Genomic DNA, 21,011 nt, shown 5'->3' on the forward strand with positions numbered 1-21,011 from the left:
GCCTCAGTGCATTATGGGTGCTGTAATTTGTGAAGCACATTTGGGGCAAGGGGTCAGGCTTAAAGACACATCAACAACCAATAAACAGAGACTGTCATTCTCCCTTATTAACATTAAGCTACATTGCTGGGAAAATCATGTGAAAGGATGAGACAAAAGACAGCATTCACTCCATGTGTGTTTCCTTGTTTAACCTACAGGAACCAGACTCAGTCAGACAGTTTTCCACAAGAAACAGCAATAAGTTCATCACACTGGTGGATAAGCAGCCTGATGTAAGAGAGGTTTAAGTAAATGTTTGAACCTCTAAATCTCAAAGGGCAGGTGTGAAACAAATGTGTCGTTTCAGAGCCTTAGGGGGAAGCTGTCCTTTTCTCAGGGAGAAGTACGTTTTTATCAGCCGCTGATGTGGGGGAAGCCTCGTGTTTTCTCAGCTCCTCTTTTCTCAGCTTGCTGCCTCTGGCTCTTTAAAGTCAACAAAGGTCTTTTTGTATCACCTTTGCAAAGCCTTTTTTTTAAACAACCTTTTGTTGTTTACTCTTTATTTCTAACACCGCACTCCTTTTAACATTGTCCCGTGACTCAGATCACCTCCAACTCCTTAACCTGTAGTTTTATTCTCTTTAACTCTAGTTTAACTCTAGTGCCTTTGTGCAAGTATGCAGATGGTTGTAAAGCTCTGTATACATTTTCTCTTCAAGTACTGTCAAACTACTACTATATGTCCAAATCAAATGATCCGTGATTATTCAGCAGATCCATGAGGTGCTTTTCACACTAAGAATAGCAATGACACACATTCCCAATTCTTTTCCTGATAATAAGGCATGCATGTTAAGCACTTCTCCTTGTAGCTGATTGGCTAGGCTCTGCTGACATTCATGTGCTCACTATCCAGGTCACTGAGCTTGGAGTGTGGGTGATGTTGGAATCGTGCTCCCATTAGGACACTATAGTATGAGCACAGATTGTTGTAAGATGGTGAGCCGTGTCAATGAAAATGAGAAATGCTTCTTCTTTCTGTTCCCTCTTCTCCTAACTTGTTCTCGTTGATACAGAGTTATGTAAGTTCTTTACACATGAGATTTACCCAAAGAAATGATGTAGTCCTACTTAAAGCGGAGCCTGATAATCCTTTTCATATCTGCTCACTTTTCTTATCCGTCTGCCACAGTATAGAGAAAGATGTCATTCACAACTTAAACAGGTCTTGTCTTGCTAAGCACGCATTTAGTTTTATTGATTAAATAGGAAACAGGACAACAAAGATGAGATTATTCACAGAGATATTTGTTCTCATCCGAGTATAAGTAGGATAAGGATGTGTGAGATCTCGTCTCAAACGTTCATATTGCCATTCATAACGGCTGCTGTCCATTTCACAGGAAGGAGTTATTTCCATTCCTCCCTTTAAAGCACTCTGTCCAATAGTTCACAGTGAGATCTGATCTTGTTACATATGAGCAGGCAGACAAACAGGCGCTGTACAGTTCAACATCTTGTGCAAAAGTTAATGGCACGTTTTTCTGCTACATATATCCAGAGACGGGTGTGGAATGTAAATTTGGTTGTTTTGCATTTAATTTAGAGAGCTCCTTCAGTTCTTCTTCTGACTTAAATAAAAAATGTAAAGGGACTTGTTGTTATCAAAGAGACTTCCAGTAAAGAAAGACAAAAAGGTTTGGCGAGTCCTACAAAAAGTGGGAGTAACAAAAGTTCAAAGTACTGTAGAAAATATTGGACACATTTTGAGAGTCTGTAGGAAAAGCACCTTTCAAAAGGCACTCTCCCAAGTTTTGTGAGTGTGTGTGTTCCCAGAAGACCATTTTTTCTTGCATGTCCTTTGTTACCAAAGCTGCTGCTGTCCTTTCAGGTGTGACCCGATAAACCTTTCCTGAGTGCATGTCCAATTTGCTCAGTTTCAGCTCCCTGCGGTGATGTTTTGTGCTTGAATGCTGTCAGGCTGCTTGTCCTGGTACTGCTGCTTTAGGTGTAGTGAAGCCAAGAGATGATAGAAAGACAAGCCAAGAAGTACAAATTAGTTGAAAAGAGTGGCTGTGTAGTTGAGTGGGCAAAAAAATGCAGTCAAAGCCAATGATGGTCCAGTCCATTGTTTTACTTTCTTATCTGGGTGCTGCCCCCTGAAGCTGCAGGTTTATTACCAGCCCTGCGGACAGGGACCTTGGACACCGGTATCTTGGTGCGTGGTGTTTCTTTAGCTTGAGGGATTTGTGAGGTGCTGTGCTTCACAGGGATCTTTGAGTCACGCGGTAAACTGGTGAGGACTTTCTGCTGCTGATTTTCCTCCTGGCTGTGTTTTGAGGTGGGCACATTAACCTCAGCCTCTCTGATTTTATCTTTGCTTCCTGCATCATGGGAGTTGAAATGTGGCCTCTCTTCTTCTAGTACAGGAGTAGGTGGGTCTCTGTTAGTCTCATCATCACCATGTTGACTTTCCCGCACAGGTAGCTTGCCTGCTCTGCCCCCTCCTACTACCGGTATTTTGCTAAGTCCAGATGCTTTCACTTGTGGTGTCCTCTTCTCTCTTGGGGTCGCGTGTAAGCTTGATTCCTTATGCTGTTCTTCTGTTTTGTCTGGCACAGTGTGAGAACTCTGGGCATCTGTGCTACTTGGACTAGACAGCTTCCTTTCCATTGATGCCTGTTCACTTCCTCTCATCTCACTCTGCCAGGATGAAGTAGGAGAAGAAAGAGAAAAAGAGACAGGGCATGGGGCAGGGGTGGGGGTAGAAGGAGCTTTAGATTGCAAAACTTGAGTCTGAGCAGAAGCAGGAGCATCTTTGGATACAGAAATTGGGATGTGTACAGGGGGAGGTGGACCAGTATGTACAGAAACTGGGATCTTAGCAGGGGCAGGGGTCTCTTTAGAAATAGAAACGGGGATAAAAGCGGTGGAAGGATGGTCTCTGATTACAGGAACTGGGATCTGAGCAGGAACAGGAGCATCTTTTGAAAGAGATACTGGGATTTGAGCCTGGGCAGGAGGGGCTTTGGATTGCAAAACTTGAGCTGAAAAGGGTGCTGAAAGATCTTTAGATCCACAAACTGGTATCTGAGCAGCTGAAGTAAGGTCCTTAGATTGTGAAACTTGAATTGGAACAGTAGCAGGTGAATCTCTTGATCTGGTATTTGGGCTAGGGGCAGAAGAATCTTTAGATTGAGGGACTAGGATCTGGCCAGAAGCAGGAGGTGTTGAGGGAAGAATAGAAACATCAGCTTGAGTGACAGGGGCAGAAGTCTGTGTTGGAGCTGGAGGTTTCTTATCTACAGAGACTGGTTCAGGAGGAGGTTTATAGGCAGGAGGGATTTTATCAAAAGAGGTTAAAGAAGAGGTCGGAACAGATGCAGGGAAGGGTTGGGTTTTGGTGATGGAAGTAAAGGTAGAGGAACGATCTGGGACAGTGGCAAGGGAATGAGTTGTGTTTAGGTCCAGTGGGCTAGATCTGAGTTGCGGCTTTGAAAGGGCAGCAGATACTGAGCTTGAGGTTACAGTTGATGTGGGAGCTGTTGTCATCTTGGAGGTAATACCAGGTGCAGGAGAGGGGGGTTTTGTTGTAACAGTACAGGCCAGAGATTCTGTCGCAGGGGTTTTCGATTGTGCTGCAACTGAACTGAAGAAAGGTTTGTAAGAAGAAGAGGTTTGCATTTTCAAATCTCCAGGTGAATCCAATTTGGGAGGTGGGTGTTGGGTAAAAGTAACAGGTGTTGGAGGGCTATGGGTTATTGGAGGTTTTACTGGTGCAGGAGTTGCTACAGGGCTGAGTATACTTACTGGAGCAGGAGACACTGCGCTCTCTGAAGCCACTTTGTTAATCGTAGAGGTAAGACTTGGACTAACTGAGGGAGCCTGGACAACAGTAGCCGGGGTGTTTAAAGGAGCTCTAGCTGTAGTAGAAGTGGAGCCCAGGGTGGATTTAGTTATCATTGAAGGGGAAGATGTTTTGGGCGATGAGAAGCTTGTTAGCGCTACAGGGCTAATGCTAGTTGAAAGTCCAGAGAATGGAGCAGTGTTTGAGCTCAGTTTGACTGAGTTAGTCGTCAAAGTGGAAGATTTGGTCAATGTTGTAATGATGGTGCTGGGCTTGGCAACGGGAGAAGAAGTCATCCATGTCTTTGTAAGAGGAGTAAAGGGTTGGGTTGAAGCTAAAGGAGAGGGTTTTGCCCCTTCTGCGGTGCTAACAAAAGTAGAAGTCAGCGGAGATGAGATGGAGGGTTTGGAGAAGAGAGATGTGGATGATGACGTGACTTCAGTCACCACAGCACTGATGGCGCTACTGGCTTTTCCCCACTCTGCTTCCACATCAGCCATGATATCACCCCCCGAAATGGAGTCAAAGGTCAGGAGAGAGGAGATGTCTGCCAGCAAGGAGCTCAGACTGCTATCACCAGGTACCAGGGGAGGTTCATAGATGGGTGAAGACGGCACATGCTCATTAGTACTACTCACTTTGCCTGTTGTCACCTGGGGAGTTACGGTGTCTGACGGGCTTGTGTCAGCACTGTCCTGTGTTGTAAAACTCTTGATGGGATCATAGCTCTCAGTGTCTGGGCTGCCAAGAGAGCGTGGTTGGGATTTGGGGGTGAGGGTCAAGTCCTCCTTGATGATTTCCACACTGTTTGCACGGGACGACATAAGGAGTGGGCTCGGAGGGGCTTCATCCTTGTCCTCTTTACCGTTCGATCGGAATTTGACATTGCCAAAGAGACCCTTTAACCCTCGACGTTGCCGACCTACCGGCTGGGACACAGTATGGGCTCGGCGGTCCCCTACTCCTCTTCGGCCACCCCTCAGTAGGGACAGGAAGCTGAGGGACTTGGCAGAGCTTGCTGAAGAAATTGAGGTGCGAGCAGGAGCGGCTGCCAGGACGCCATCTTCGCTGAGCGGCTCCTCCTCCTCCTGCTCTCTCTCTCCTTGAATCACCTCATGTCCCTTTTCCTTGTCTGAATCTGGTGCAGTGGTCTCTGATAATCCATCATGGCTTTTGCCAGTTTTAACAGGTGATTTGTTGTTTCCATCCCCTTTGTTACGGATAGAAAAGATGTTACCTGGCTTGCGTTTGCCAAACAGCTTGAATCCTTTTCTGATTTTTCCACTCGACTGGGTCTCACAAGGTGGGGGGTCTGTGTTTTCTGTTTGTACATCCATCTTCTTTCTCTTTCAACCTTTCTCGGTATCCTCCTGTCTCTTGCAGTTATTAATCCCAAGCCAGTGGTGTGAGCATTGATATCCAGTATCTTTATCGCCGTCTGAAGCCCTGCTCTACCTCTGATTCTCAGCGTGTTTCTTAATCGTCTGCATGTATCCCTCCCTCTTCCTATCTCTCCCATCCAGCTCTTTCTCCTCTGTTTCTCCCTTCAAAGCCCCTCCCCTTTGCCTCATTTTTGTCTGGCTGCTCTCCACGGTTGCCATAGCAACAGAGGAGCTAAGCAGCTTTCGTCAGCAGTGCAGAGCCAGGGGCGTTCTTTAACTAACCCTGAACGCAGCTTTCTCTTCCTCGCCGTCTGATGACTCTGTTTACATAAACAGCAGTGACAAATGCTCCATTAATAGAGCGAGATTCTGAATGAGCGTGCTTTATATAACCATCTCATCCACATCAATGCTTTTTTTCATTTAAATACAACTTCATAACCTGATTGATAGAAAAAACTATTTTTTTGGTCTAGATATATTTCTTTTCTATTTTAAATGTGTTACAGCAACATGCTAGGATTATTAGAAGTCTATTAAAAAATCTGCAACATTGAATAAAGTAACAATTTCAAAAAAAGTTGTGTTAGTTAACAGCAATAATTTAATAAATCATGCTTAAGTATATGAGCTCATTTTCATATTGAATTAACAGCTATGTTAACTATATTCTCTAAGTACTTATTTACTTTGCAGTGTGTTACTTCAGAGGCATATTTATACAACTTTCAGAGAACATAGACTAAAATGCGATGAATCCTGTGTAGTGTGAATGCTAATAGGGCCACCATAAAATTAAATTAAAGCTATCAAGGGCTTGACCTCTTGAACAACTTCCCAGAGTTCTCACGACAATGGAGCCATTGAGAATGATTGCACAATTATACATACATGAATGCATCAAATTTTAAAGGGAGGAGAACTTGACATAAAAGCCAACTACTGATGTTGGGCATGGTAATGTAAACATGATCACTTTTGTTGTCTGGTTGTGTCTGTATTGTGTCTCACCTTTATGTGATTGTATGTTTTAAGAGGTGAAGCATTTAGCTAATGGTGACATGATTTTTGAAAAAAGAAATCCTCTGACACGACTCTCTTATGACACAATGTTCCATCCATGACTTGTTTACACTTTTTTAATCATTGCTGTGTCCAAAACATTGACTTTATTTAAAAATACATCTTCTCCTCCCCTGGTTGTACAATAATCAAGCCAAAATACTGGCGCAGACACTACACCAGGGGACATCATTTGTAGTCAGAGACGGTGCAGTACAGATCAGCGTCAGCATTTTTCAATTAAGCTGTCAATCAATGACAGAAACCGGTGGAGCTTATAACCTACAGGAATTTATTCGAGAGCCCTAAATCTTTTGGCTTCACTTTCAGAGTTGTTGTCGGATGTTTGTTGTCCTTTATTTTATACAGTGTAGGCTATAAAAGGAAAAACATCATGAGGAATCTTATTTGCTTGTTATCAACATAATGATCACATCAGAAGTCAGATTTCAGTTTGGTGGTAATGAAAAGTAGTTAAGTCCAATTTTTAGTTTAGGTTTTAATAGGAAAAATATTTATAACTTAATTTGCAAATTCAGTAGTAGTAACCAAAACTCTTGATTTTATTACATTTTACAAAAAAAGAATTATATCATTTTGCCAATATTGCACAATGGTCCCTATGAAAACTATATGGGTCACAAATTAGGTCAGTATTTGTATTTTCCACCTACAAACAATAATGTGAGCTAAGGTTTGCAACTAAATATTCTGTATTGAAGAATTGTAAGAATTAATAATATAATAGCCAGTATATAATCAGATTCATGGCTGATTTGTGGGGATGGAACAAGTACGTCCTCTTGTGGTAGCTAAAGAAACGACATGCAGCTGTAGATGGATGTAAAATGTAAAACAAGTCTTAAAATAAAGCTGCTGTCTCATCTGCGTGAATACAGAGTAAGTGGGTCAGTAAGCTTTGAACAAATCTGGATGTTTTCCTGGGCTTATTTAAGACACACTGGCTCACAGTTGTTGAGGACACAATCGAATATTTCTGAATATATCACTGTAATGTTTCCCTAGTATTTTCACAGAGCATCAAGGATTATGAAAGTGAAGGAAACATGAGACTTACAAAAAAAAATGAATTGAAACATAATTCAAAATGTGCAGTGTTTTAAATTCTACCCTACACATTACCATTAAAGGAAAAGATAATTTTATTAAATGTACATTGATTGCTTGTACCAGCAATTGGAGTACATGTAATCTGGGCACTGTAATAAATATATTAGAACAACAAACAAAAAACTGTACGGAAGTGAAATATTTTCTTAATTTATCTATGTTGATTTTATTGAGGCCAGTAGTTACAAAACTAGATGATGACCTTGACAAAATAGATCCTGTGAATTTTGTACTTTTTAATCTCTCTATGTTTATTCTAGTTTTTTATCCTCAGACTATTTGGGGCGTCATTTTGGTGTTTAGTTATTTGGTTTTTGATATTTTCTTCTCTAACATTTGTGTAAATAAAGTAAAAAACAATGAAATAAAAAATTGATGACTATGACCATGAATATACAAATACAGTACATCTTTAAGGAGCAGTGTTGACTTCAGCTCTTTCACTGTCTCTTATTTTAGACGTCATGCTCCACCAGAGCCTCCTGCAGGGACACTTGAGCGTTGAGGTGGTTGTCATGTGCTTCAGAGGGGAGTTTGTCATATGTGCGACGGTACAAAAATCGACACACCAGAGTGATGATGAACATCTCCATAATCATCATCTGCTGACTTAGCACTGCCAGACAGAGAGACAGTTAAAGAGTGAAAATTAGTGTCTCAGGTGTAGTATTTGAAGTCACATTGTAAAAACAAATCCAGAGACTGAAATGCTGAAATGTTTCTTACATGATCCTCGAGCTGTTGAAGAGAAAGGAGGAGCACAGGCGATGGTTCCATCCAAGGCCAGGATGTTAATGATTGATGTCTGAAGCTGACTCAATACAAGTACTAACTGAGGAGAAAACCAAAACGTAGTTATGTATATTACTGTGTAGATGGTGCTATCGCAGTTATTTATTGTAACTGGCTGCAAGGTCGTCCTTGAAACATGATTGGCCACTTTAGGGAACAAATCAAAATCCCTATGACTGGCTATTTGCTTTGTCAAAGACAGGATTTGTGTTCAAATCGCAGTGGGTAGAAACATGCTATAAAAGACATGCTACCCTGAATAAGTCAGTGTCACACTTGGGCCATCCCAGTCAAAAGTGAGGGGGCCATCATAGAAGAAATTAAATTATATTAAGACACCAAACAAATGCAACTATAACTGATAGGATTTCTTTAGGAATTTTTCTGGGAATTATGTTACTCTAAACGGAAAATAAAATGATACAACTGTACTTAAGTGTCAGTTTTCAACTTCAGCCAAAAAAAATGCAGAAATGTGCACCCACTGTAGTGTAAAATGTAATGTTAACGTTGACTTACTTGGTACATGGCATACTTGGGTACAATGTTGAGGCTGCGTAAATAGATGTTTGAGTTCATGAACACAATGGCAACAGGCCACAGGGAGATGATAGTGAGTACACCAATGAAGGGGTTAATCCAAATAGCTGTACCAGTGATCTCTAGCTGAAAATCAAGCAAAGAACCACTTCAATTTCAAGTCCTGTTGATTCATGATTACATCATAGTGCAAGCAAATATGTAACGAAGCATTTGAAATACTAACATCAGTGAGATCAAAGTTGCCGTTGGTCCACAAAACTACAGAGACGATAGAGAGCACCGTCTTAAGAATGGCATACTGAAGGGCACCCACCTTCAGCCAGAATAACAATCGCCTGAGTAATCCAAGTACAGAGAAAGGTCCACATTATCAATGAAAATGTGCAGTCATAAAAGGAGTATTTTATGATTACATTACTATATACAAGCAGGACTAATTTCCCCCAAAAAATACTTTTCTGTATGCAAGATCCCAGCTATGAGTTGTTAGTATCAAACAGTCCCAGAATGCATCTCTATGGATAAGTCATATGTACCGTGTCATGGGCACGCGAGGTAAACAGGGGCAGCAGCAGCAGCAGGGTCCTGTGCTGACCTTTACTGTTTTACCTGAAAACCTCTCCAGGAACATATCGGTTCCCCCCAACTCCTCGATCATCAGAACCAACACCTTGTAAACCACCACTGCAAAATAACTAACGGGAAAAGAGAGTTCCTGTTTGTTAATATCACAGTGATAAGAATGTAATGATGTTTCTGAGAGAGGCAAATGACAATTTTAGTTTTAGAATTGATAAAGCTATATAGAAAGATATATAACAAAGGTCCACATTGATTCTTATTATAACCTTGAAGCAGAGATAACAGAGGTGGTGAGTTTAACGTTAAGAACACAGCTACTGGTCACAGCTTTTAGATAAGAGATGTTAGTTTGTGTTGACTGAAAGATAATAGATAATATATGGAGAAACTCCTGGCAAAAAAAAAAAAACATTTAAAAGTAACACTTATATCATATTTCATTTTTGGAAATGTGAAAAACTGTAAAACCAGTTTCTTATCAGAAAATGTGATGCATGATTTAGGAGTAGATTAAAGGAGTATTTACCAGTTTGATGTCATGTCTGTGATCATGACTGACCTCGGGATCCACATCCCAAAACAAGACATGGTGGCAATGACCTTTAAAACAGAAATGCAAAATGTGTCACAACCAAAAACGAAACATACAGATTCATCAGATTCATAATTATAGTTTGTCGTGTTGCATTTTTTTACAGTGGGCCTCAAGCAGAGTTTTGTATAACTTATTTTCCCATTAAAAGTGATTGACAATTATTGAATTTTTGCTTAGGACATAAGGAGCATTTTATTACACCAAAACATGATTCAATACTTACTGGTGCTGCACCATTCACCCACATGATAGTGGTCTTTTTGGGGTATGCCATGTGTTTATAAATAAAGACGCACTGCTCCAAGTACAGCACCAAAGAGACACAGGACATGAGGGTGAGCATGCAGTATAGGCAAAATCCAAACGCATCCATATCTGAATGAAAACATTCAAAGCAGAAAGGAGTCGGATTATTTCATAGTTAAGTAGACCAATGAAGTACATTACACTCGTACATATTATATAATATAACTGTACGTTATGCAGCACATCATAGATTTTACTTTGGTTAAAATATATCTTAAAAGAGTTATAAAGGTTGTTTTTTGGGGGGGTTAAACGATGTATATCACAATGTACGTTTTATTTCCTTTGTGAAAGTTTTATTCCTGGTTTCTTCAAAAAAGGAGATGCCACAGAGGTCTAAGTTTGGACCATTGTTGCTTAAGTATATACAATATTAACACAATATAAAAAACATAAATATTTCAAATCAATATCTAAAGGATATATTTTTTTGTGGATAATATAGTTTGATATTCTCCAAACCAAGACTTTGATCTGTTTCAGTCTGTCTGAGATGCTTTTTAATTATCTCTTCTAATGGCGTGTGCAAAGTTTTTTCAAACAGAGATGAAATAATAATAATAATAATTAATACTGTATTTTAAAACTCACAGCAGAGATTCACTCACACATGGGTTTGTGTTTAATGTTTGGAGTTTTTCCAGGTTAAGAAGGAATCATTATCGGCGAGCAGGATGTGGTAATGAGAGTCACTTACCCTTTATCACGTCGATGGCAAGCGGTGGCTCCTGTAGACAAGCTGGATCAATGGTGCTATTTAGGACTTCCTCCATGGTGTCCATAGATTCCTCTTGATAATTCATAGTTATAGACTAATGTTTAAAAAGATTTGTTCTCTTGCTGCTTTTACCAAAGTCTCCTTTAAGACTGTTGTTGTCCCTATACTTGGCAGTGTCAGCGGTGGACTCTAGTTGTAGATCGGAGAGTCGGCGTACTTTACCCTTTTGGTGACTTTTAAGGAGTGAAAGGTGGAAGAGAGGTTCAGCGCTCAGAAGTTTATGTGAACTGCTCCATAGTTTACTGTTGCTCATTCATTCACAGAGTCACAGTAATTAAAATAACACAAAGGTCAGGTTTTAAGTTAAAATGTAAGACCTGGGAAAAATATGGTGACAGGTGAACTTTGACAGGGTGTGTTTCCCTCTCAGTAAATATAAAAGGCATTAAAGATAAAGAAAATGTCTTCAAGGTCATATCATGAGTAATGTGAATGTGTTGCCATGATGTTAAATGAATCATAATGTTATTAGAATGGCTGTGTTTATGAAGCAAAACACAATGTATTTATTTTTTTAGTTTTAAGAATTTTATTACGTAAAAACAAACGAACAAATTCATTTGACTTACTTGGCCAAATACTTAAGGCTTGCAGATTTCTTTGAAGAAGTATCATATGGCACACTACATGCCTCCTCTTCTCTCACCTAGATCTCAGGGGAGGTTTGGGGTTTTCTGTGTTCTAAGAACGACATTTTTAACTCAAGGATTGGAGAAACATTCAAACTGATCTTCGTTTGCTTCATTTGTATCACTCATTGTATCATCTTGTCCTGGAGGGGCTCAAAGGAGACCCCTATTCTAAATCACAATTCAAAAGTACACGTTTAAGATAATTATTCTTCACTGAAGTTGTCTTAAAAATGCATTGAACTCAACACTTCTGCTCCAATATCTCCTATTCCACAGAAAACGTATTTTCGTGTCTGTCCAGTGAAAGTCCAGTTTCTGAAACTGAAGAAATAAGACTGAAGTGTTTCTACTGTATATGTGTTGAGAACATTCTACAACTTATAGTCCACTTGGTTCTCATTAAGCAGCATTTTGAATATGAGAATTTAATAAACAAAAATGCATTGCTAAGATTAAATACAAACCTTTACATCTATAGCAGAATGTATTTTACTTTGACTATCCACAGAACAAATATGGACTATTGCTCATAACTTTATACTGTGATTTTCTTACTTGACTATGTTTTACTTTTATTATAACATAAATCAAATTAAATTTGTCCACTCATAATACTGCATTCAGATTGTCTTGAACACGTTTTTGGAGATTTATTCTCGCTTTGTCTTTAACACAGTAAGTAATTAACAGTCAGGTTTTTGCCAAACACAAAGAGTTTGTCCTGGTCTTATTGGTCCATTATACATGTAAAATATATAGGAAATCAAAGTATATAGAACATGAATAAACATAATAAAGTATACAGCCTTATAAATTTAATTGTAAAAATCCTTTATACATATAATATTTTATTTTGGATATCAGACAATCCTGGAGTATCATCAAAAAGACAAAAAAAGAGTTCACAGGGTTTCTTACATTAAGTTTTGAGGCTTTATCTGATGCATTGTTATGAACAGGTTGAAAACACTCAGGTCATTCACCTTTCTTGCAAGCAGTTCTGTTCCCCTCCCACCATGTTCAGTCAAACGTCTGAGTGTGTCAGCTTCAGTGACCTCATAAAAATGAGGTGAGCAGTCTTGTGTCGCAACTATCCCAACAACTTCTGTGAGATACACGAGGTGTTTAAGTTGTAAATTAGCAGCACATGCACAGTATTTAAATCATTTCTTAACACTGCTTACATGTTAAATGTCATGATGGTAGAACAATTTCCATATTGAGTGGATATGTATCATTTTGACCTCTTTTTAACAAGAGTCTACAGCTCATGCTCTGAGATTGTGTTCAGGCACTGAAAACATTTATTTTCTTTAAGTTAAACCAAAACATCGGCATGCTAACAAGCAGAATTTTTCACATTTTCACCATTTAAAATGCTGACATTGATAATGTGCACCTCTTGCTAAATATTACTGACAAATGATGAGAGGGTGATTCTTGTGTGGGTTTGTGTGAATGCCTCATTTCTAAAACACATACACTTACCCATTAATGTACAGAAATTAAGCTGCAATACGCTGCAGGCTTTTCTTTTGTCTTTGTATTTAAACAATGTGACTTTTAATCACAAAAAAATAAAAAGATATTAAACCCCAACTAGACAACTATTTTTAAAAATTGCGGAAAGCCCACAGGCTTCAGACCATATCAAACAAAATCTTCAGTTTTTGCCACCATGTCTCGTGCTTGAAGCTGAATTTGTGTAATCGTTTGTCTCACAATAAAGCAGGAACACTGACTCTCTGATTTTTTTTTAACACATTTTTTGCTACAGAACAATAAAGACCATGCACCACAATTAAAGCTGCTTGATTTAGTCAGTGAGATTAGTAATCTGACTATTTTGAGGTCAACAAGGATAAAGATAAATCATCATTTATTGATTCCCCAAATGGGGGGAATTTGAGAAACAAGACAAGGACACATAGGCAACCAACCAGTCAGAGACGTCAACACCTGAGCATTAAGAAGAAGATATACTTCAATAATCATGTGAGGGGAAATTCAATTTACACTGTTGTTTGACATGCCACACACAGGCTGAAATACACACAAATACACAAACAGGACCCTTTAGACATGCACAAATGGAGAGATGTGAGATTGCGAAAGTTGGACTAGGGGAATGCCTTGCTCAAGGGTACCTCAGCAGGGCTCAACTTGTGAACTGGCACCTCTCTAGTTACCAGACCCTTATTCAGACTTGGTCTGCGTTGGGACTTGAATCGGTGACTCTCTGATTTCCAACCCGAGTCTCTGGAGACTGAACTATAAATAAAACATTGTCACTATTGAGAGAGGCACTTTAGAGTGGTACACACTGTCCACCTCCTCAGGTTAAGGCTCGAGAACACAGCAGCTGATTAATCTATTGACAAACAAACAAATCTGAGGAAGAACTGGAAAAAAATAGACAGAACACAAATACTTGGTATTAACACTGCACATTTTAATTTAAGGATAAATACAGACAGTGGCAAAGAAGGTTTTTGAAAGAGACAGACTGAGTTTCTTTAACTTAAAAAACAAAATACAATCAAATAAATAAGAAAAGCTGTTACAACAAATCAACACAGAAGCAATGCAAATAATTACACAATACTTAAAAAGAAATAAATTACACATAGTGCGTTGAAAAATGGCAATTTCATTGATTTTTACACTTTATTAAACATGATTTATTTCATTTAAAAATGAAATAAATGGAATAATTATTTGAAATTATTGGTAGTTCAACTGCATTTGGTGCTTTCATTTTTAATCTTTTATCAGTTTCATTTTCAACATTAATATAAAATTTAAGACGTAAAAAATAAATATCTTTTAAGTGTAAACACAAAGACCTTGAAATCTATCATGTAAACTGTGAACTACATAAGACAATGTGATGATTGACTGCTTGGTACAATAACTGCGAGGTGCTTGACTTCAAAGTGATCAAACACACTGTGGCCGGAGTTGAAATGTGATTCTCTTTTGAGTTGACTTTAGGGGCTTCTGCTGCTCCACTTTAAACATAGTTATAATTGTTAGTGCTTGATTAATACTGACAAAAGGATGATTCTGTAGTAGAAATGTTTAAAGTGGTTATTCCATGTAGGCAGACACAGACAATGGAGTTTTACATCGGCTCCAGAAATAAAAGCAGTCCTTGAGTTTTTCCAGATACAACAATATCGGAACATTCGGATGTCTTTTGCTAAAATCAAAGAGAAAACCTGGGAGTGACCTCTGCTTCAGACTGGTGCCGTCTAAGAGGTTGCTTTACAGTCTTTCATGTGTTTTTGTGGTGCTAGTATAAAGCACAATCCATTTAATGTAAAAACAAAGATGATTAGGTTGCACTCAAAAACTCAAAATGATGGTGGAGGACAACTCCTGTCCAGCTGCTGATGCTCCTGGTTTAAGGCTACGTTGTTTACAAGGTCTTTACTCAGCTCCAGGTGACCTGCAACTACAACCATTGAAAGCAGGGTTAGTAGTTTTCCATAACTTGCTGATTTTGAAAGTAGCATTCCCTCAATGCTCCATCAACACCCAACCCCTCCCCTCAAAAGCCAAAATCTTTACAAAAAAATTAAGGGAAAATTACCTAACCTGTTTTTAAACAACAGATAAACACAGGAAGAGGTCTAACCACCAAAACTCAACAGTATTCAAATAATATGTCTCCACACACCTGCTATGGATCGCTCTCCATCGTCACAGAGACTAACGGGCCTCCGTCTGAAAAATAAGAGACGACACAAGAGAGAGGATAAAGGAGCAGGATTAGGTTTCAATTTAAACAACAATGTACACAAAAGCGTGAATATAGGTATTTAAACAACATACTCATTTTGTCTTTGCAGTCATCCACCGTGTGTTGTAAGTTGTTGCCGAGCACCGAGGGTTTGGTCTCCCCCTCAACCGGGCTGTGGTTGAAATCACATTAAAGACTTTTAGCTAACAGAAGGTGCATGTTGTCAGATTGTTTAAAAAGGTAAACTATAGAAAATACTAGCCTTTTGCCATTCTGCTGCAGAACACTGTTAGCTTGTTCAGGATCAATGTGTACCAATCTGGTAACAAAGGAATTTCCATCTCCTAGACTAAGGAAACATAAGAAACAGTCAGTATATGTTGGATTCCTGCTAAGCTGTGATTTCAGGGCTTCTTTTTTAATCTTAATATCATGACTCCATGAAACCTCTAACAACATGTGAATAAATTAGAGCTAATCTGCCTATCATAGTGCAGATATGTAACTCTTAGCGCTTCTATGATGTATCCTATGATGTTGTTTAGTTGATTGATAGCTGCTTTTACTTCCCCTCAGGGAACACTGACCTTGAGAAAACTGGAAATATCCAGTATTTTGCTTGGTCTCCAAACACTTCGGCTCCATTTCTTCTAAAGCCCAGAGAAAACCCGTTTTTGTCCCGACCATTTGAAAAGACAGGAGCCCTGAAAGCCTCTGAAAGTAGACAGAAAAATGATGTGAGGTATGCCTCTGATGTCCTGTGTGGAGCACTCTGAATCACCTTGATGCTGAAATATTAATAAACTCGCCTTGCTTGGAAGTAACAGCAAGTAAATCGGGCTAAATATTAATCAGTAGTTACCTATAGTCGTCCTGTTCTTTCCCACAAGCCAAAGGTGGTAACTGAAAAGTGACAGGATGCTGATAAAGAACATGGCCGCCACAAAGAACAGAAACAAGATGTGGAATTTGGCATGCGTGTCCGGCAGCTTTTTCTGCAGACAGAAAAGAAAAATGTTTGAGTTGATTGTCAAGTCAAGTGAAGCCATCATTATTTGAAAACTGATGAGAAAAAGCATATATTTTCATATGTTAGCGTTTGAGTCCGTTTCGATCAGGTTTTCTTTTGTTGCCTTATCTGTTGTTATTTCTGTATTCTTCGATTTTGTTTCTTTAAGGCATTGTAACACACTTGGGTCAGCTGCTGCTCATTTTAATGTAATTTGTACTTTATAATAAATGTGACTTGACAGCAGTCAAATGAGCTCAACAGTACTGGTCTTTTTAACCTTAAGCACAAAATGACACCTTTGTCTTTGCCTTTTACTGTGACACACTGTACTCCGTCACTGCAGGGCCAAGTGACAGGAGCCTCTGTGTTGTGCAAGTCAGAGTGCTGAAGAGAGATCTGTACACCAATCAGTTGATATCTTACAGTTTAATCAGATGCTAATCACATGCCTCACACCACGGACTGACAGCACTCTATCTTTATTTAGCTCAGTCTTCAGTAGTGCTGTTACAGCGAAGAAGTAAGAAATGTATTTCAGTCAAAAGGGTGATATTTCTAAAAAGTAGAACAAATAAATTGATCTTATGATTAAAATGGAAAGACAGTAACCTTTTTTAAAACCCGAGAACAAGGGTATTCATACAGTATGAAAGCTAATTTAAAATGAATGTTTCTGTACTTACAGTCCAGAATTTGATGAAATACTGGATGACTGTCGCACAAATGACTGCACAGTAGAGTGAGGCGTAGGCCAGGAACAACACAAAGAACTTGTAGTTTGAGAACCCGACACAGTTATTCACCCTAAAGGGAAACACGACAGAAACAAGAGAGTGGAGGTAAAAGAAAACACTTAAATGTTTATTTGCATGAAAGCAAACTTGATTATGATAATATTCAATAATAATTGTTGAATACAACAAAGAACAAACGCAGTGTGAGATGACAGGCGCTTACCAGGGGCAGTGATGGTCCATTTTCAGTACACACCTTAAAGGAGAAATAGAAAAAATATATAACCTTTATAGAAAAGAAAACTCCATCTTTGAAAAGTTATGTATACTGTGTTTATTTTCTTCCATCAAAAAAAATAAATATATATATATATTGTGAAACAACAACGTGACTAAAAGACGGTACAGCACATTTTATTGGATTAATTATCAATAGCGACACGTTAGCATTTAGCTTGCTTTTGACATAACTAAATAAAACAGCGTGTACATCTTTAAACACTCACATCTCACAGGTTGAGCAGTGATGGCAGCGGTCCGGTTTGATGACCTGGCAGTGGTCACAGTATCTGATGGCTATTCAGAGAAAAGGAAGCACAGTTAGTACTACTGTGCATCTTTTCTACAAAATAAAGCCCTCTTATATAAATGTCAGCCCCATTACAGTCTATGAAATGTGGCAAATACTTCATCTAAAGAAGAATTTGAGGTGCATTCTGCATTTGTGACACAATCGAAATGTGTCCCCTGATTGGATCAATTTCTTTTAAAGCCAAAATGTGTATGTCTCTGACTGATTCTACAAGTTTTGAGTGTACTGTAGAGGCTTTCTTTCTGCGTCCCTGAGAAACCAAGCAGGTGAGATCATTGTTGCTAATGAGGAGGAAAGCCAGCTGTGGCCTGTAGAGTAAACAGCTGCGCCTGGGTTCCCATTAACCCTCCTGATAGAAGACGATCTGTAAACACACGACAGCTGAGTCTGATCCCTGATAGCAGGTAAATAAGAGCTTTTACTCTTACGATAATTGGCTATAGTCCAATGTTTACCCTGAAGGCATCAGCACTAAATCCCTGACTGACTCTTACGTTTAGCGTGTGTAGTGTATACGTGAAGGTTATTCTCTTTAAGGAAACCAAAACTACACTGTCAAAAACATTTCAACAGACAGAGAAGTAAGCTCTTCAAGAAAACAATATCTGACTGAAACTGTAATGTGTGGGTAAGGTTGGGATATGACCAGTGTTACTTTTTCTTTTAAAGAGGAAGACACCATGTAGCAACACATTTGTGCAATTCATATGCATTTCCTTGTTTGTGTTGTTTAAGTGGAAGACAAAGAAGAACTGCATTGTGAGGACAGTATCTCTGTGACTCAGTTGGTTTGTTCGAGATGACAGTGTGAAAATGGTAACACTGTTTTCTTGGTTGTATGCTTCAAAACTAACCGTTGCTCTACAGAACTGTAAGCCCAGCCCAGTTGCTGCCATGTTGTAAGCCTCACCTCCTCCCGCTGTGCGTGTATACACGGGTAAATTCCTCGCCACTTTCTTCAGGACCTCCTGCTGCATCTCGGCTCGCTCCTCTCGCTCATACAGTTCCTTCTCTGCTCGGGGAAGACCAAACTGAAAGGAGCAGGGGAAGAAAAAAAACGAACCAGAGAGGGCCATGATAAATTATTTACATGAAATCTAAATTGGACTACAAGTGGTAAAATTAGGAACTTCATATGAATATACATGTTTTATAACTCCTATCATCTGAAAGTTTGAACAGGAAATAGTCACTTAAAATGACAGAATAAACACTCATGACTTACTGCTATTGAGGGGCCGGCTGGTTTGGAACAGATAGTTTTCCAGTAGGACCAAATAAACATGGTGAAGAAAATGTGAAAGATGACCAAATAGCTGACTGTTGAAGAAAGACAAAAGTTTATTTGGTGTTAACCGGCATTTGAACATCATCTTTTCCAGAAAATGAAGTAATGAATTGTGGTGAAAAGAAACACTTACTTCGTTCTGCATTATTTGGGATTGTATCTACAACAGACACAAATAAATATATATATACAAATTAGAAATGAATAATTAGAGATGTCCTGAGAGTACACATCCCCCACCACCCACACATGGACCACCCCTTTCTCGCACCATGTGGCAGCAGCCTGGCACGGCCAGCAGTGAGCAGCCCATAACAGAGAGCTTTGTTTAAGCAGCAGGGATGTCCCTGTCCCGACCTCAGCCTCCAAGTTACACACACAACTTCAGTACAACTACATGATTATTAAAGTATCCTCAGCTGGGACAAATAAAACATACTGTGAGTGCAGAGCCACAGGACCTGTTTTTTTAAGGTCAAATAAGATAAATATATCAACCTCCTTTCCTCTGCTGATTCTGTCCACGGTTGTATACTGAAGACTCGTCGATCAATACTCTGTTCAGTTATGATCAAGGATTTTAAAATGTTGATTTGGTCAAATAAACAGAAGAGAAACAACTTATCTAATCTAAACACAGATATTCACATCACACATGTCTTTGCATGTCCATTGTTCAGCGTAGGATGCTTTGATTGGTAGCTGAACAGAACTGAACTAGGACAAAGGTTGATGCGTTTAGTTTAGTTCAAACCCCTCGGTTATCTTTCCCATAAACATGAACAGAAGTAAAAACAGCAAATGGTAAAATTACAGTCAGCAATCCCTCCTAATACTGAGAGTGTGATTGGTGCATAAAGGTTTTTTTTTCCATTACTGCTCAAACAAAAACTTTAGTAAATTTTAAAAAATTGTTGATTGTAAAAAAAAAACCCAACTTACATTGAGGTAAAAACTGATATAGGTAAAAAAAATATATATAATAAAAATATATATAGCACCCCTTAAAATGAATGTATTTGTATTGTGTAAGCTTCGGACAGTATGAAGGCTATATAGATGCATAAAGGGACAAAAAGAATGAAATAACACATGAAAACAACTTGAATCCATTGTTAAATTAGCTAATCTTTCTGAAGGTTCTTATTCAAATCAGCTTATTCAGCTTGTCCATTCATTAACAACTTCACATTTCGACAGAAAGTTTGACTATATCATTGTGCCTACATTACAGTTCACTAGCTCTGTCATATATAATGTTACATGATGCAGAGCAACCATAATAAGGAAGTTATTAATTATTAATTAATGACCAATCAACACAAAGACTACACTATTACTATTAAACACTACTAAAAAAAGTTGTTTTGATTATAACAACACTTCATTCATGGCTGTGCAGAAGGATAGCGTGTATGTCAGTGGTTTTACAAACATAAATAAAATGTTATGATGTAGGTTTGTTTGCAGACTGGAGATGAAAAGATATCTCACTTCATCTTGTCAAAGTTGTCAACCCCTGAAGCTTTTAACAGAAGCGCATATCCGCTAAATACATGCAGAAAGTAGGTGTACTCACAGACACAGAGCTCCACCACGTAGGCGTAATAAGACCAGCCAACAACCAGGTTTATAAACAGGACAGGTATCCAGTTAAGAGCCCGTCTGCAGCACCTCAGCGCATGAGAGGGCGCCATCTTTAATCCGTGTGTGACATTAGCTGCTGGTGACGTCATGGCCGTGGTTTTAAACAGTCGAGTCGGAGACGCGGGCGCATGCGCAGATGTGTTTGTAGCTCTCACTCGGTCCAGCTGGCAATGCATCCGAGAGTTATTTAAATGCCCGGGTGAAACATTGGACTTCTGAGATGACTTTGTTTTGTCTCCGTGTTAAAGACGATGACAGAGCCTTGTTTTGAGTTCTTTAATACCCCCAAATAACTATAACAAAAACTATCATAAAACCCCCTCTGTTGTTTTGCTGTTGAAAAATAAAGATTTTAAAATTG

The 21,011-nt window shown here is 39.0% G+C and overlaps 3 protein-coding genes across 3 annotated transcripts; all 3 read right to left on the reverse strand.

Moving 5' to 3' along the window:
- Positions 1-1,033: 1,033 nt before the first annotated feature.
- LOC306831824 (uncharacterized protein) lies at positions 1,034-5,399 on the reverse strand. The gene has a single exon (XM_079356067.1). It carries the CDS (start codon positions 5,164-5,166, stop codon positions 2,116-2,118), a length of 3,051 nt encoding a protein of 1,016 aa, XP_079212193.1. The 5' UTR covers positions 5,167-5,399; the 3' UTR covers positions 1,034-2,115.
- Positions 5,400-6,757: 1,358 nt separating this feature from the next.
- LOC306831711 (organic solute transporter subunit alpha-like) lies at positions 6,758-11,118 on the reverse strand. Its single transcript, XM_079355925.1, has 8 exons — positions 10,920-11,118; positions 10,140-10,291; positions 9,848-9,921; positions 9,276-9,434; positions 8,963-9,074; positions 8,716-8,862; positions 8,131-8,236; positions 6,758-8,020 (listed from the first exon to the last, which is right to left on the reverse strand). The coding sequence occupies exons 1-8, from the start codon at positions 11,023-11,025 to the stop codon at positions 7,860-7,862; spliced, it is 1,017 nt and encodes a 338-aa protein (XP_079212051.1). The 5' UTR covers positions 11,026-11,118; the 3' UTR covers positions 6,758-7,859.
- A 2,945-nt stretch (positions 11,119-14,063) lies between these two features.
- On the reverse strand, positions 14,064-20,718 carry LOC306831800 (palmitoyltransferase ZDHHC20-A-like). The gene is made up of 13 exons (XM_079356038.1): positions 20,583-20,718; positions 19,137-19,163; positions 18,941-19,035; positions 18,626-18,746; positions 17,630-17,699; positions 17,347-17,379; positions 17,073-17,193; positions 16,240-16,372; positions 15,965-16,091; positions 15,640-15,726; positions 15,470-15,549; positions 15,315-15,361; positions 14,064-15,089 (listed from the first exon to the last, which is right to left on the reverse strand). Exons 1-12 carry the CDS (start codon positions 20,698-20,700, stop codon positions 15,318-15,320), a joined length of 1,056 nt encoding a protein of 351 aa, XP_079212164.1. The 5' UTR covers positions 20,701-20,718; the 3' UTR covers positions 14,064-15,089; positions 15,315-15,317.
- Between the last annotated feature and the right edge of the window lie 293 nt (positions 20,719-21,011).

The sequence above is a fragment of the Symphodus melops genome, assembly GCF_947650265.1.
Source record: "Symphodus melops genome assembly, chromosome: 11".
Classification (NCBI taxonomy): domain Eukaryota; kingdom Metazoa; phylum Chordata; class Actinopteri; order Labriformes; family Labridae; genus Symphodus; species Symphodus melops.